General features: G+C 45.5%; 1 protein-coding gene across 1 annotated transcript in view; it reads right to left on the bottom strand.

Annotated features, from left to right (window-relative positions):
• Nucleotides 1-10,215, bottom strand: part of LOC130355635 (ranBP2-like and GRIP domain-containing protein 4) — a gene marked incomplete in the record, with an annotated part of 147,391 nt that extends 137,176 nt beyond the window's left edge. Inside the window, 1 exon segment of the mRNA XM_056556025.1 lies at nt 10,025-10,215. Coding sequence (XP_056412000.1) covers nt 10,025-10,096 — 72 coding nt within the window.
• Nucleotides 10,216-17,321: the final 7,106 nt, after the last annotated feature.

Raw genomic sequence — 17,321 nt, forward strand, 5'->3', positions numbered from 1 at the left:
TCATGTTAAAGGGGTACTCCGGTGGAATTTATTTTTATTTATTTTTTTAAATCAACTGGTGCCAGAAAGTTAAACAGATTTGTAAATTACTTCTATTAAAAAAATCATAATCCTTCCAGTACTTATTAGCTGCTGAATACTACAGAGAAAATTATTTTCTTTTTGGAACACAGTGCTCTCTGCTGACATCACGAGCACAGTGCTCTCTGCTGACAACTCATTTTAAAAACTGTCCAGAGTAGGAGAAAATCTCCATAGCAAACATATGCTGCTCTGGACAGTTCCTAAGATGGACAGTGATGTCAGCAGAGAGCACTGTGCTCGTGATGTCAGCAGAGAGCACTGTGTTCCAAAAAGAAAATAATTTTCTCTGTATTATTCAGCAGCTAATAAGTACCCTTTAACCCCTGTGCACATCTGACCACTGTCAATTTAAGCATTAAAGGAGTACTATGATATTGAAAAAAATGTCCCCATAGAATAGGGTATCTAAATACCTTTAAATAGAGGTGCTGATCTCCCGAAATCGGTCCAGCGGTTCTCCCGTTACAGCCCTAAGCTCTAATTTCTCTTACTTCGTCTCAAAGTGACGTCATGATTGACGTTACCCAGCATTCATATCGCCTGTCCCTCTGGTCTCAAGCCATCCCTCACTGTAGCTCCCCAACCCCTAATAATATTCAGCACTACGCCCCTCTCTGCCTCCCCTTTCCCCAACCACCACCCCCATCCGCATGGAACTTGTTCTCTACCCATTACATTATGCGTAAGTTGATTTGTGAATCTAACTGATAGTTACGCCGATGTAACTATCAGTTATATTACTGGATGAAAGTAATCACATGCCCGGTCCGAAGATGCTGCTGAGTGCGCAGGCGGGCGACTCGCAGCATGATAGGAGGGAGGTTAGGGAGGCATTTCCTCAGCAGAGAGAATGCCGGCTGAGGAAACGAGAGGAGTTATGAATATTCAGACGGGGAGGGACGGACTCGGGTTTGTGGGGGCCGGCAGACTGCGGGGAGGATCCCAGAAATTATGAAGTTTCGTTACAAAGATGGCGACAGATGGCCAGAACATGCGGAACGAGCGTCATAGCTCACAGTCAGAGGACGAACTTCCGGATTACGTGAAAACACGGTATGCTTGCTATATAGGTTATGAAGGTCATTCAGCCTATTGTATAACTTGATAAATGATTGCTAATGGCAGTTAAATGTTTTGATTTAGAGTACTCCTTTAATAACTCTGGGATGCTTTTACCTTTCATTCTGATTTAGAGATTGTTTTTCTGTGACATACTCTATGTTAGTGGTAACATTTTATCGATACTTTTGTTGAAAAATTCCAAACTTGTTGAATATTCCAAATAAATTATATTTTGAGTCACATATACAATATGTCTACTTTATGTTTGCATCATAAAATTGACAAGTTTTTACTTTAGGAAGACATCAGGGGGCTTCAACGGTCAGCAGCAATTTTCCGATTTTTCACAAAATTTTCAAACTCACATTTTTACAGGGACCAGTTCAGTTTTGAAGTGGATTTGAAGGACCTTCATATTAGAAATACACCATAAATGACCCCATTATAAAAACTGCACCCCTCAAAGTATTCAAAATGACATTCAAAATCTTATCCCTTTAGGTGTTTCACAGGAATAGCAGCAAAGTGAAGGAGAACATTCACAATCCTCATTTTTACATGGCGTGTTCTAGTAGACCCAGTTTTTGAATTTTTACAAGGGGTAAAAAGAGAGAAATCTTCCTAAAAAGTGTAACCCTCATATGTGTATGTAAAGTGTTCGGCGGGTGCAGTAGAGGGCTCAGAAGGGAAGGAGCGACATTGGGATATTGAGTGAGTTTTTTTGAAATAGTTTTTGGGGGGGCATGTCACATTTAGGAAGCCCCTATGGCGCCAGAAAAGCAAAAAATAATAATAAAAAACCACCACATGGCATACTATTTTGGAAACCACACCCCTCAAGGAACGTAACAAGGAGTACAGTGAGCCTATACACCCCACAGGTGTTTGACGACTTTTTGTTAAAGTTGGATGTATAAATGAAAAAAAAAAAAATTCTCTTCACTAAAATGCAGTTTTTTCCCCAAATTTTACATTTTTACAAGGGGTAAGAGGAAAAAATTACCCCCAAAATTTGTTACCTCATTTCTTCCAAGTGTGAAAATACCCCATGTGTGGATGTCAAGTGCTCTGCTGGCGCACTACAATGCTCAGAAGAGGAGGAGCGCCATTGAGCTTTTGGAAATAAATTTTTTTGGAATGGAAGTCAGTGGCCATGTGCGTTTACAAAGCCCCCGTGGTGCCAGAACAGTGAACCCCCCTCATGTGACCCCATTTTGGAAACTACACCCCTCACAGAATTTAATAAGGGATGCAGTGAGTATTTACACCCCACTGGCGTTTGACAGATCTTTGGAACAGTGGGCTGTGCAAAAAATAGCATTTTTCATTTTCACAAACCACTGTTCCAAACATCTGTCAGACACCTGTGGGGCGTAAATGCTCACTGTACCCCTTATTACATTACATGAGAGCAGTTTACATCCACATATGGGGTATGTTCTTACTCAGAAGAAATGGGGTTACAAATTTTGGGGAGCTTTTTTCCCTATTTTCCCTTGTGAAAATAAAAAATTTAGGGTAACAAGCATTTTAGTGAAAACTTTTTTTTCTCATTTTTCCATCCAACTTTGAAGAATTTTATTTAAACACCTGTGGGTTGTTAAGGCTCACTATACCCCTTGTTACGTTCCGTGAGGGGTGTAGTTTCCAAAATGGGGTCACATGTCGATATTTTTTTTTGCGTCCATGTCAGATTGCCCCATTCGTCCTCCACGTCTGGGAAACGCACGCACGCACGTACCCAGCACACGTGGGTGTGGCGTCTCTTGGTACGAAGTCTGCTTCTCCACGTCTCACGGCAAATCACCAATTTAGGCCTTAACTGTACATAGTGCACTCTCACTCCTGAGCCTTGTTGTGTGCCCGCAGAGCATTTTACGCCCACATATGGGGCAATTCCGTGCTCAGGAGAAATTGCGTTACTAATTTTGGGGGTCTTTTTTTCCTTTTACGGCTTGTGAAAATAAAAAGTATGGGGCAACACTAGCATGTCAGAATAAAAAAAAATTTACACTAACAGGCTGGTGTAGCCCCCAACTTTTCTTTTTCATAAGGGGTAAAAGGAGAAAAAGCCCCCCCAAAATGTGTAGTGCAATTTCTCCCAAGTACCGACATATCCCAAACGTGGCCCTAAACTGTTTACTTGAAATAAGACAGGGCCCCGAAGTGAGAGAGCGCCATGCGCATTTGAGGACTAAATTAGGGATTGCATAGGGGTGGACATATGGGTATTCGACACCAGTGTTTCCCAAACAAGGTGCCTCAAGCTGTTGCTAAACTCCCAGCATGCCTGGACAGTCAGTGGCTGTCCGGAAATGCTGGGAGTTTGTTTTGCAACATATGGAGGCTCCGTTTTGGAAACACTGCCGTACGATACGTTTTTCATTTTTATTGGTGGGGGGACAGTATAAGTGGGTGTATATGTAGTGTTTTACCCTTTATTATGCATTAGTGTAGTGTAGTTTTTAGGGTACATTCGCAATGGCGGAGGTTTACAGTGAGTTTCCCGCTAGGAGTTTGCGCTGCAGTGAAAAAATTTGCCGCAATGCATACTTCAAGCAGGAAACTTAGTGTAAACTCGCCCGTGTGAATGTACCCTGTACATTCACATGGGGCAGGGGCAAACCTACAGCTGTTTCAAAACTAAAACTCCCAGCATGTACTGACCGTGCATGTTCGGAGTTGTACTTTTGCAACAGCTGGAGGCACACTGGTTGGAAAACCTTCAGTTAGGTTCTGTTACCTAACTCAGTATTTTCAAACTAGTGCGCCTCCAGCTGTTGCAAAACTACAACTCCCGGCATGTAATGATCGCCGAAGGGCATGCTGGGAGATGTAGCTATGCAATAGCTGGAGGTACGCAACTACAACTCCCAGCATGCTGAGACAGCTGTTTGCTGTTTGGGCATGCTGGGATTTGCAGTTTTGCAACAGCTGGAGGGCTACAGTTTAGAGACCACGGCACAGTGATCTCCAAACTGTAGCCCTCCAGCTGTTGCAAAACTACAAATCCCATTTGCAACCTCTGGAGGGCTACAGTTTAGAGACCACTGTATAGTGGTCTCAAACTGTAGCCCTCGAGATGTTGCTAGGCAACTCCCCGGCTTACGTAGGATCCAGGGAGCCGCATCGCCGTCTTCTGCTGCCGATCACCACCTCCTATCGTCGCCTCCACCGCCGACAATGGGTAAGCGGACCTCCGGCGCCGGTCCCTGTCGGTTTCCCCATTCTGCCTCGCCTATTGTGGGTGGGCAGAACGGGAAGACCGAAAGTTGACCGTACGGCTTAATTAATGATATATTTTTATAGTTCGGACATTTACGCACGCGGCGATACCACATATGTTTATTTATTTATTTTTTTACACTGTTTTATTTTTTTTATGGGAAAAGGGGGGTGATTCAAACTTTTATTAGGGAAGGGGTTAAATGACCTTTATTAACACTTTTTTTTGCAGTGTTATAGGTCCCATAGGGACCTATAACACTGCACACACTGATCTCCTATGCTGATCACTGGCGTGTATTAACACGCCTGTGATCAGCATTATCGGCGCTTGACTGCTCCTGCCTGGATCTCAGGCACGGAGCAGTCATTTGTCGATCGGACACCGAGGAGGCAGGTAAGAGCCCTCCCGGTGTCCGATCAGCTGTTCCGCGGCGGTCCCGAACAGCCCGACTGAGCAGCCGGGATACTTTCAGTTTCGCTTTAGAAGCGGCGGTGAGCTTTGACCGCCGCTTCTAAAGGGTTAATACCGCACATCGCCGCGATCGGCGATGTGTGGTATTAGCCGCGGGTCCCGGCCGTTGATTAGCACCGGGACCCACGCGATATGATGCGGGATCGCGGCGCGATCCCGCTTCATATCGCGGGAGCCGGCGCAGGACGTAAATATACGTCCTGCGTCGTTAAGGGGTTAAACATTAATTTAAAAAAAATATATAAATTCATAAAAATAGTGTTATTAAAAGGAGACAAGTGAAAGATGGCATTGTATACCCTAACAGTGATATCTGTGAGAGGTATACGTCAAGAACTGTTTCAACTGTATACATCTGACTGCCATTGGACTGTAATGTTTATTTTTTTCATTCACAATTTTTTGCACAAGAGGTGATATAATTTAAGGTAAAATCAGTGGTGAGTCACAAGCTCCTGTCATAGGTCATTGTTGTATGCTTAGGATCTGGTTGTAGGTATAGGATCTGGTAGAGCAATTTAAGTTGTTATACTTGTCTGCTCTAACCTAATTTCGGGAGAGATTGTACATTACGGATGTGCGTCGGCCTGTCTATCCTGGGGGACCGACGTATGACTCCATGCTCACCACATTTGGTATCTATTAAGTAGCCCATTAGTCAGGACTGACTTTGGACTACTATGGTCATTTACAGGTGTTGTGGTATTTTGGTTCATTTATGCATGTCACACAATTATAGTCATAATATAATAAGTTGATTTTAAAGCATATCCATAAATTTATAAGTTTTAGCTATATCTTTTATTAGGGTCCAAAAGGGCTGTGAAACAGAATAGGCATTCTCCTGAAAGTCCCCCTCCCGCCGGATAACCACTTTAAATGGGCACTGTCCCAAAAGATGATTTTTAATATTTGATTCCTTATGCCAAATAAATAACTTTTGTAATTGGCTTCCATTTAAAAAAAAAAAAAAAAAAAAAAAAAAAAATTATGTTCGTTTTCTGCTGTATACTTCTCGCCACTAGGTCTCCCTTCTTGGCCAGAACACATTCTGTCTGGTCATAATATCAGATTTTGGTCTCCTGCTTGCAATGGCAGGAGACCAAACTCAGTTAGTGCTTCTCTGTGCTGAGCTTGATTGACAGCTACACAGAGCTTCACTGAAAGCTACAGACTGAAAGCTGCTGCACAGAGCTTAAAGTCTTCTATTCATCACAGAACTGCAACCATGTGAGGGCAGAAAAGGTCCCCAGCAGGCTTCAGTGATGTCATGCCTGCTGGGAAACACCCACTTTCTCCTGCTGGGAGATTGCACTGTTTGAGCAAGAAGAAAGGTAAGATACAGAGCTTTTCAAAGCTCTGATATTTTTTTTTGGGGGGGGTTAAGGGTGGTGGGGTGTTAGGAGTAGTTAGGGAACATAGCCTGAGATAGTTTAGAAAAGTGTATTTGGTGACCGGTTAATCATCATGCAGGTCAGCATGAATTATTGCAGATTCACCTTTACACAGCAAGATGTGTTGCCGATTAAGGGCTCTTTTAGATAGGCAGATCCATGTTGATAGAGGTACCAGTCTGACAGATGAGCACTCAATGAGCCTATTCATAGGGCTGGATGGTTGAGTGGCCATTCATTTCCATCATTGATGGTCACACACCCCCTGGTAACAAAGGGAGGGTGGAATGATTTTTAGAGTTGCCCAATCCAATCGATCACCTGATGAGCAATTGCTAATCACAAGGGCTTTTGTTGAGCACGGGTAAAAAAAAAAAGCCTATGTTGCTGAGGTTGGGTTAGGATCACCATCACTAAAAGGTAGTGCAGAGGACAACAATGACTAAGTTATTAAAGGGGTACTCCGCTGCCGTGTCAGAAGCTCCGCTCCCCAGCGTCCGGAAGTTTACTGTTCCGGACGCTGTGTGCGGGCTTCCGTGTTCAGGGCCGTCCCTTGTGACGTCACGCCCACCCCCTTCGTGACATCACGCCCGCCCCCTCAGCAAAAGTCTATGGGAAGGGGCGCGATGGCCGTCACGAGGGGCAGCCCTGAAAATACATATATGTATATAAATATGCGCAAATCAAAAAATGTTGCAGTATCTTTTAATAACTTTTTTTATTGGACTAACAGCATTTTGTAGAGACAAGCATCACTGGACTAATACGGCTACTCAAATTTATTATACACACACACACACATATATATATATATATATATATATATATATATATATATATACACACTAGGGATCATTTTTTATGGCCGATATTGATATTCTGTGGAGGTTAGGGCCGATAGCCGATAACTTATACAGCTATTCGGGCGGACGCTTTAAATCAATGAACTGCAGCAGCTTTTGCGGTGCCAGAGACCGTCGCCCGCTTCTCTCCCCCTGCCTGTCCTGGGGTCCTGAGTCCTATCACGGCAACTGGTCATTACAGATAACGTCCAAAATCGTGAATATTGGTCGATCCCTAATACATACACACATATACATCCCCCACAGGCGCATTGATAAGTGTATACCCCCCCACCGGCGCATTAATAAATGTATAATGTACCCTCGCAGCGAAGCCATCTATATACATATGTCACCGCTGCGATATGAATGAAAAAGCATTCTAGCGCAGCGCCAGTATATGTATATGGAAGCGCTGTGGGGGACAGATAACGAAATATTATATATTATATATCTCCCCCCCCCCCCCCCCCCCCCCCCCCAGCGCTTCTATATACATATACCCCTGCAGCGCTATGAATGAGAAGTATTTCTATTAGCAGTGCATAGTGCCAGCAGACGTCTGGGGGGGGGGGGGGACGGGACATATATATATAGCGTTATCTGTCCCCCACAGCGCTTCTATATACATATACCGCACTGCGCTAGAATGCTTTTTCATTCATATCGCAGCGGGGACATATGTATATAGATGGCTGCGCTGCGAGGGTACATTATACATGCGCTGTGGAGGATGGATGTATGGAGATTATATACATATATATATTTAGGGATCGACCTATATCTTTTTTTTTTTTAGGGCCGATACCGATAATCGGTGGAGGTTAGGGCCGATAACTTATACCAATATTCCGGTATAAGTTATCGGCTATTTATCCCCCCGCGACACCGCTGCAGATCATTGATTTAAAGCGGGCGCTTAAAATCAATGCACTGCAGTGGCTTTTGCAGTGCCATAGGCCGCCGCCGCCACCCGCTTCTCTCCCCCTGCCTGTCCGGGGGTCCTGAGTCCTATCACCGCCACCGCTCCCCCCACTGCCGCACCGCGACCGACCCGCCGCACCGGCCCCATTGCCTCCCCCCATCCCCGGTTTTATAATTACCTGTTTCCGGGGTCCACTCTACATCTGGCTCCGGTGGCATCCTCCTGAGCTGTCACTGGGCACACTGACGGTGACGTCACGTCGCGCACGTCACTCGTCATTGCGCACAGCGTAACGCAGGACGCAGCAGGAGCCAGAAGTAGCGTGGGCCCCGGGAACAGGTAATTATAAAACCGGGGATGGGGGAGGCAATGGGGCAGGGGCGGTGGGCGGGTCATTATCGGCAAGGTAATTACCGATAATGCCCAAAATCGTCATTATCGGCCAAACCGATAATTGGTCGATCCCTAATTATATATATATATATTTATTACACACACACACACACACACACACACACACAGTGGTCCCTCAACATACAATGGTAATTCGTTCCAAACGACCCATCGTTTGTCGAATCCATCGTATGTTGAGGGATCTGTGCAATGTAAAGTATAGGAAGCTGTACTCACCTGTCCCCGTCACTCCGGACCAGGTCCTCACCGCTCCTGATGCTGTCCCGCTGCTCCGGTGTCTTCTTCGCGATCCTCCGGTGTCTTGCGCATCTTCTGCAGTGTCCGGGCCTCGCTTTCTGGTGACGTTGTTACGTTGGTGCGCCGGCGCGGCGTGCGTAGTGACGTAATAACGACGCCAGAAAGCAAGGCCCGGACCCTGGAGAAGATGCGCAAGACACCGGAGGATCGCAAAGTGGACCCGGAGCAGCGGGAATAGGTAAGCAAACCTGCCCGGGATGCTTAAACTGCTATCCGACAGCTGCTTAAGCATTTTGCGCTGTCGGATAGCAGTTAATGCGATGGCCCCGACATATAAAAGCATTGTATGTCGATGCTGACATCGACATGCGATGGCCTCTGAGATGCCATCGTATGTCGATTTTATCATATGTCGGGGCCATCGTAGGTCGGGGGGTTACTGTATGTATGTGTATATATATATATATAGATAGATAGAGATAAATGTGCTGCAGGGGGCATATTATAAATGCGCTAGGGGGGCTAGATATATAGGCTATGTCTGCGCCCCCCCCCCAGTGCTTTATATCTTGCCCCCACAGCGCTTTTAATATAGATATGCCCCCCTGCTACTCACAATGTTCATTTTTAAATCTCCCGCAGAGAGCCCTGATTGGCTCCTCAGTACCGGCCATTCAGGGCTCCCCTCGGAGGATTTAAAAATGAAAGTCAAAACACACCATACATCGCAGGGTTGCAGACCATGCCCAGAAGTGTCTCCGGCGCGCATACAGTGTGTATACAGTACTTGTAGCGGTGGATTGCTGCTATGAGCAGGAACAGCTGGAGGCACATTGTAGGGTCCATCATCAGTGGATCCACAGCATAAACTATGCTGCGGATCCGATCCATGTGACCCTACCCTAAGAGTGTATTCACACAGTGCAGGATCTCAAGCAGATTCAATGCTATTTTCAATCATTTAGCTTTCATTGAAAACTGCAGCAGATCCTGTCCATGTGACTACCCTAAAGATAGATCCCGTGCACCTAGATGTGTGACCGGCAGAGGTCTGATTACTAGAGCCCCAAATAAGACAGGTGGACCCCGAGCACTGAGCACAGAGTGCCGCTGCCAGTGCCGATCAGTAGTGCTCTGACCACATGGAATCAGAGATCTCTTCCAAATCAGATACATCTCCAGGACAGCGCAGAACTGATGGCGCCTCCTTCATCTGTTACACAGTACAATGCGGACACACAATGCGAGTGTGACTGACGAGCGGAACACTAACACGGAACCCTTAGGGATGCCGGGGCCGGCACTACTGGAGTTCCGGCGAGATGCCGGCTGTGTGCAGCGAGGAGGGCGGGAGGAGGGGACTCACCTCCCGGGGAGAAGGCGCGCTGTTCTGGACGCTCTCGATGTATTTCTGGATCTCGGGCTTACTGCGCCTCATTTTCACGGTGCGTCTTCACACGCGGCCCTTCCGAGCCTCGCACAACACTGAAAACTTCCCGGATGGCGTTCACGCAGAACTGGCGGCTAAGCGGAAGTGGCGTCACAAAATGTCATTTCCTTCTATTTTCAGGGAAAAAGCTGTGCACCGCGGAATAGAAACCGATAATACGTGCCGTAATGACGTCGGCGCGTTCACGTCCGTGGAGAGTAACTCTATGGGCAGAGTGCTGCCCTCTGTACGACTGTAGGGAACAACAGGCCTGCTGTAATGTTTACTGACAGGCTGTGGGGCAACTAAGTGAACAACAGGCCTGCTGTAATGTGTACTGACAGGCTGTGGAGCAACTATGTGAGCACAGGCCTGCTGTAATGTGTACTGACAGGCTGTGGAGCAACTATGTGAGCACAGGCCTGCTGTAATGTTTACTGACAGGCTGTGGAGCAACTGAGTGAGCACAGGCCTGCTGTAATGTGTACTGACAGGCTGTGGAGCAACTATGTGAGCACAGGCCTGCTGTAATGTGTACTGACAGGCTGTGGAGCAACTATGTGAGCACAGGCCTGCTGTAATGTTTACTGACAGGCTGTGGGGCAACTAAGTGAACAACAGGCCTGCTGTAATGTGTACTGACAGGCTGTGGAGCAACTATGTGAGCACAGGCCTGCTGTAATGTGTACTGACAGGCTGTGGAGCAACTATGTGAGCACAGGCCTGCTGTAATGTTTACTGACAGGCTGTGGAGCAACTGAGTGAGCACAGGCCTGCTGTAATGTGTACTGACAGGCTGTGGAGCAACTATGTGAGCACAGGCCTGCTGTAATGTGTACTGACAGGCTGTGGAGCAACTATGTGAGCACAGGCCTGCTGTAATGTTTACTGACAGGCTGTGGGGCAACTAAGTGAACAACAGGCCTGCTGTAATGTGTACTGACAGGCTGTGGAGCAACTATGTGAGCACAGGCCTGCTGTAATGTGTACTGACAGGCTGTGGAGCAACTATGTGAGCACAGGCCTGCTGTAATGTTTACTGACAGGCTGTGGAGCAACTGAGTGAGCACAGGCCTGCTGTAATGTGTACTGACAGGCTGTGGAGCAACTATGTGAGCACAGGCCTGCTGTAATGTGTACTGACAGGCTGTGGAGCAACTATGTGAGCACAGGCCTGCTGTAATGTTTACTGACAGGCTGTGGGGCAACTAAGTGAACAACAGGCCTGCTGTAATGTGTACTGACAGGCTGTGGAGCAACTGAGTGAGCACAGGCCTGCTGTAATGTGTACTGACAGGCTGTGGAGCAACTAAGTGAACAACAGGCCTGCTGTAATGTGTACTGACAAGCTGTGGAGCAACTATGTGAGCACAGGCCTGCTGTAATGTGTACTGACAAGCTGTGGAGCAACTGAGTGAGCACAGGCCTGCTGTAATGTGTACTGACAGGCTGTGGAGCAACTGAGTGAGCACAGGCCTGCTGTAATGTGTACTGACAGGCTGTGGAGCAACTGAGTGAGCACAGGCCTGCTGTAATGTGTACTGACAGGCTGTGGAGCAACTAAGTGAGCACAGGCCTGCTGTAATGTGTACTGACAAGCTGTGGAGCAACTATGTGAGCACAGGCCTGCTGTAATGTGTACTGGCAGGATGTGGGGCAACTAAGTGAACAACAGGCCTGCTGTAATGTGTACTGACAGGCTGTGGAGCAACTGAGTGAGCACAGGCCTGCTGTAATGTGTACTGACAGGCTGTGGAGCAACTATGTGAGCACAGGCCTGCTGTAATGTGTACTGACAGGCTGTGGAGCAACTATGTGAGCACAGGCCTGCTGTAATGTGTACTGACAGGCTGTGGAGCAACTGAGTGAGCACAGGCCTGCTGTAATGTGTACTGACAGGACTGTGGATCAACTAAGTGAGCACAGGCCTGCTGTAATGTGTACTGACAGGCTGTGGAGCAGCTAAGTGAACAACAGGCCTGCTGTAATGTGTACTGACAGGCTGTGGAGCAACTAAGTGAACACAGGCCTGCTGTAATGTGTACTGACAGGCTGTGGAGCAACTAAGTGAACACAGGCCTGCTGTAATGTGTACTGACAGGCTGTGGAGCAACTAAGTGAACACAGGCCTGCTGTAATGTGTACTGACAGGCTGTGGAGCAACTAAGTGAACAACAGGCCTGCTGTAATGTGTACTGACAGGCTGTGGAGCAACTATGTGAGCACAGGCCTGCTGTAATGTTTACTGACAGGCTGTGGAGCAACTGAGTGAGCACATTCCTCCTGTAATGTGTACTGACAGGACTGTGGATCAACTAAGTGAGCACAGGCCTGCTGTAATGTGTACTGATAGGCTGTGGAGCAACTAAGTGAGCACAGACCTCCTGTAATGTGTACTGATAGGCTGTGGAGCAACTAAGTGAGCACAGGCCTGCTGTAATGTGTACTGACAGGCTGTGGAGCAACTAAGTGAGCACAGACCTCCTGTAATGTGTACGGATAGGCTGTGGAGCAACTAAGTGAGCACAGGCCTGCTGTAATGTGTACTGATAGGCTGTGGAGCAACTAAGTGAGCACAGGCCTGCTGTAATGTGTACTGACAGGCTGTGGAGCAACTAAGTGAGCACAGACCTCCTGTAATGTGTACGGATAGGCTGTGGAGCAACTAAGTGAGCACAGGCCTGCTGTAATGTGTACTGACAGGCTGTGGAGCAACTATGTGAGCACAGGCCTGCTGTAATGTCTACTGACAGAACTGTGGAGCACAGGACTGTTGTCATTCACATAAATATGCAATGGAGGCTGAACGCCTTCAGAACTCCCTTCCCTTGAACCCTGCTCGGATTTTTGGTTATGACATCCAGAAAATATGGAATAAAAAGTGAACAGAAAGTCACATATATGCAGAAGTAGTACCAAAAATAAACTAAAGATCACTGATCCCTCAAAAAAACCCATGAAAAGAAATAGAAAAAAAGATGTAGGGGTCAGAATACAGCAATTTTAAGCATAAAAGTAAAAACTATTTGGGGTGAATTTATCATTGTGTTTTTAAATGTTGCAAATTATTGCAGGCATTTCCACACCGCACTTTTGGAAAATGTGCTCTATTGAATTCAGTTTTACTTTGGGCGATTGCAGTAGTAACTGAATTATAATGTGCAACTTTTAAAGGGCACCTGTCATTAGGAGAAACATGTGACATGTCAAAAGCTGTGAAAAGACTGCTTGCCCACCATCTGCCTCACGTGATCGGGACACTCTTATAGACTTACATGGCGACTTTGTCTCGATCATGTGACACAGAGCCGGGAGAAGAAGGTGATGAATACGAACTTCTTTCGTCTCGGACCTTCACTGATCAAAACTTTTGACATGTGGCTTAGATGTGTCAAAATATTTTAATGACAGTGGCCATTTAAAATTGTTGCTAACTTTTGCACAAACACCTCCAAATATACACCAGCCCAGATATGGTTTAGTTTTTTGGTGTGTGTAGAATAAGTTGCAAATTTCTCTTCAACAAGATGTACACATTAAAGGGGTTCTCCGGCACTAAGACATCTTATCCCCTATCCAAAGGATAGGGGATAAGATGCCTGATCACAGGGGTCCCGCCACTGGGGACCCCCGTGATCTTTCACGCAGCACCATGCTACCATCAGCCCCCGAAGCATGTTTGTTCCGGGTCTGATGACTGACCATCATGGGACTGGAGTATTGTGATGTTACGGCTCCGCCCCCTCAATGCAAGCCTTTGGGAGGGGGCGTGACCGCTGTCACACCCCCTCCCATAGGCTTGCATTGAGGGGGCGGAGCATTACATCACACAGGTGCGGAGCCGTGATGTCACAATACTCCGGCCCCGTGATCGGCAGTCATCAGACCTGGAGCGAACATGCTCCGGAGGCTGATGGTAACGGGGTGCTGCATGAAAGATCACGGGGGTCCCTAGCGTCGGGACCCCCACGATCCAGCATCTTATCCCCTATCCTTTGGATAGGGGATAAGATGTCTTAGCGCCGGAGTACCCCTTTAACACCACACAAAATAAAGGTGGATAAAAACTGTTCACCTACACCAATAATGATTAATTCTCCCCTATGTGTCTCCTTGCCCAAGCAGTGTCAGCAGTTTAGAGTAATGTTTCTCAAGCACGGTCCTCAAGGCCCCCCAACAGGTCATGTTTTCAGGATTTCCTTAGTCTTTCACAGGTGATATAACTGTGGTGATGCCTGATGCACTGACCAGGATTATACAGTTGCAAGAAAAAGTATGTGAACCCTTTGAAATTATATGGATTTATGCACAAATTGGTCATAAAATGTAATCTGATGTTCATCTAAGTCACAACAATAGACAATCGCAGTCTGCTTAAACTAATAACACACAAAGAATTAAATCTTACCATGTTTTTATTGAACACAACATGTAAACATTCACAGTGCAAGTGTAAAAAAGTATGTGAACCCCAAAACTAATTACCTCTCCAAGAGCTAATTGGAGTGAGGTGTCATCCAACTGGAGTCCAATCAATGAGATGAGATTGGATTTGTAGATTACAGCTGCCCTGCCCTATAAAAAACACCCACCAGTTCTGGGTTTGCTTTTCACAAGAAGCATTGCCTGATGTGAGTGATGCCTCGCACAAAAGAGCTCTCAGAAGACATACTATTAAGAATTGTTGACTTGCATAAAGCTGTTTAAAATATAACTTTTAATGTACTACAGACTAAAATTAGAAGATGACAATTGAACTAAGGTATGTGCTACTTGTACTAAATAGTGCTAGGGAGCCCGGGGGTGTGCAGACCCAAATCTTAAGGATAGATAAGTGAACCACGCCTATAGTAGATATAGATGGATAATCTAAGATAGGAGCGACTAGGTTCCTGTATTAGAAAATGTATGATTATTCAACAATGAAATAATTCAAGGATTAGAGAGATGGAGGGATATGTGCCCACTATGATAAATAAACCCATCCCTCTTTCCCTGCCTTTTGAGGGACCCACCTCCTTGAGGGGCTGAATGAACATTTGTCATTTACCTCCTTTATTTGATAATACACCCGAACAGATGGCAATCCCTTTATCTGGTTAAAATTTGCCCCCCCTTCTTTCTCATATTGGGGAGTAATCCCCCATTCCTTTAGTAATTTTTGGTCATCAATTAATACATATATACGTATTTACTATATGCTGATAGCTAGATCTCCCTCTTGGATTATCATTTTTAAGATTGATATTTCATCAGAATTAACTATTATTGACAGCTTATCTAGAATTGTCCCCCCCTTTTTTTATCCTATTATCATACTAAAAAATAGGGACTTACTGACTGACATCATTGTCTGGTCAGTCTATCTTTTATTAACTTTTGTTGTACTTTAAGTACATCATATATAGCAGCGATCGTTCACATAACAACACCAATTTTCCATCTCTATGCAAAACATTAGCTCCAAATATAGGATTGCATAATTTGGGTGGCTATGGAATTAATATTTGCTTTATTTACATGTCACATACCTTCCGGAACCCATTTACGGCATTTGGAACGCTCACGTGACCTAAGTAGGTCACGTGATGCGTCTCTGGATTGTATTCAGTTCCTGTCTGGAGGCGCGGCTATACCGCGCATGCGCCATAGTGCCGCATCCTCGTAAACGCATGTGACCGCTTCACTGACATTTACAGATCAGTGACGCGCTGCTTGCGCCCGGCGTCTGACGTCACATTATGCGCCACTGGCTCTGACTGGTCGCCAGGTAAGATGCGCACTATTTAAAATCAGCTGGTACACTCTGTTTAACACATCTGAGCATGTCGCCAGCCCAGTAAGACCGGATGCCCTAAGTGTACCATCGTCTGGGGGTGCTAAGTATACCTGCTGCTGGGGTGCCATTACACTCCACTAGCCTTTCTCTATATCTTTGAATATCTTGAATATCTATGCCAGCTATCCAACATTTTGGTCCCAGTCTGTGATTTATTGGCTATACTCAATATACCTGCCAGGCTAGGCAGTTTATGTATTTATGTTTATTTAGTGGTAGCTCCTATCGCGTTGCTATCATTGTGTGTAGTGCACCCATCTACTAGTGCACTAACACTAAGTCACCCCCTGACGTATCTCTGACCAATCACAACTACTTCATGGTACCTATGCATATTTTCTGGTAATGGTTAATGGTGATATTGTCTATTACGTCACCACTTGTATCTACTTTAATAATCCAGAGTACTTAGGTATATGTATATTTTTGCATCTATATCTATGCTAGCAAATTATGCAAAGAAAAACTATTTTTTTGTTGTTGGTGTACATGTCTGTAATGAGTAAACATCATGGCTATTAATAGCCTCTACTTTGCATAGGGCACAATTTATTATATGTGGCATACCTCATGCACCTAGTGTACATCCCACACTAGGAGGGCAAATTTGGAGGAATTAGCTACTATCTGGGTCTGGTTCGCTGCGCTCTTAGGGAATACTTGGTCATCATAAGTGCCCTGTCTTTTAAATCGGTGCTATCACTATCACTAATGTTTATGTTTGGTGCCACGTTTCTCCCTGATGATCCTGTTTAAATTTGACAGGTGAAACGCGTTGGAGTTGGGTTATTTTTTGATTGTTTTTTCACTATTGTGGTTATCACACACACTTTGTTTTTGGAGCCTTGGGTTGTGCCGCCCTATCCCCTTCTATCTATTGTCTCATTTTGTTGTTTTTTCCCCTCACTTAGTGAGAGCAGGGAACGTCACCGTGGTTGAGGCCACCCTGTTAAGGAGGTGGGTCCCTCAAAAGGCAGGGAAAGAGGGATGGGTTTATTTATCATAGTGGGCACATATCCCTCCATCTCTCTAATCCTTGAATTATTTCATTGTTGAATAATCATACATTTACATTTTCTAATACAGGAACCTAGTCGCTCCTATCTTAGATTATCCATCTATATCTACTATAGGCGTGGTTCACTTATCTATCCTTAAGATTTGGGTCTGCACACCCCCGGGCTCCCTAGCACTATTTAGTACAAGTAGCACATACCTTAGTTCAATTGTCATCTTCTAATTTTAGTCTGTAGTACATTAAAAGTTATATTTTAAACAATATTTTGTATTGATCATGAGGACGACTACTCGGTGACTTTTCTTGCTTAGATCCTCTTGACATTTATCATTACGATAACATAGGATCACATAACTATGTAAGTGATTTCCTAGTCG

Source organism: Hyla sarda, chromosome 2, assembly GCF_029499605.1.
Source record: "Hyla sarda isolate aHylSar1 chromosome 2, aHylSar1.hap1, whole genome shotgun sequence".
NCBI lineage: Eukaryota > Metazoa > Chordata > Amphibia > Anura > Hylidae > Hyla > Hyla sarda.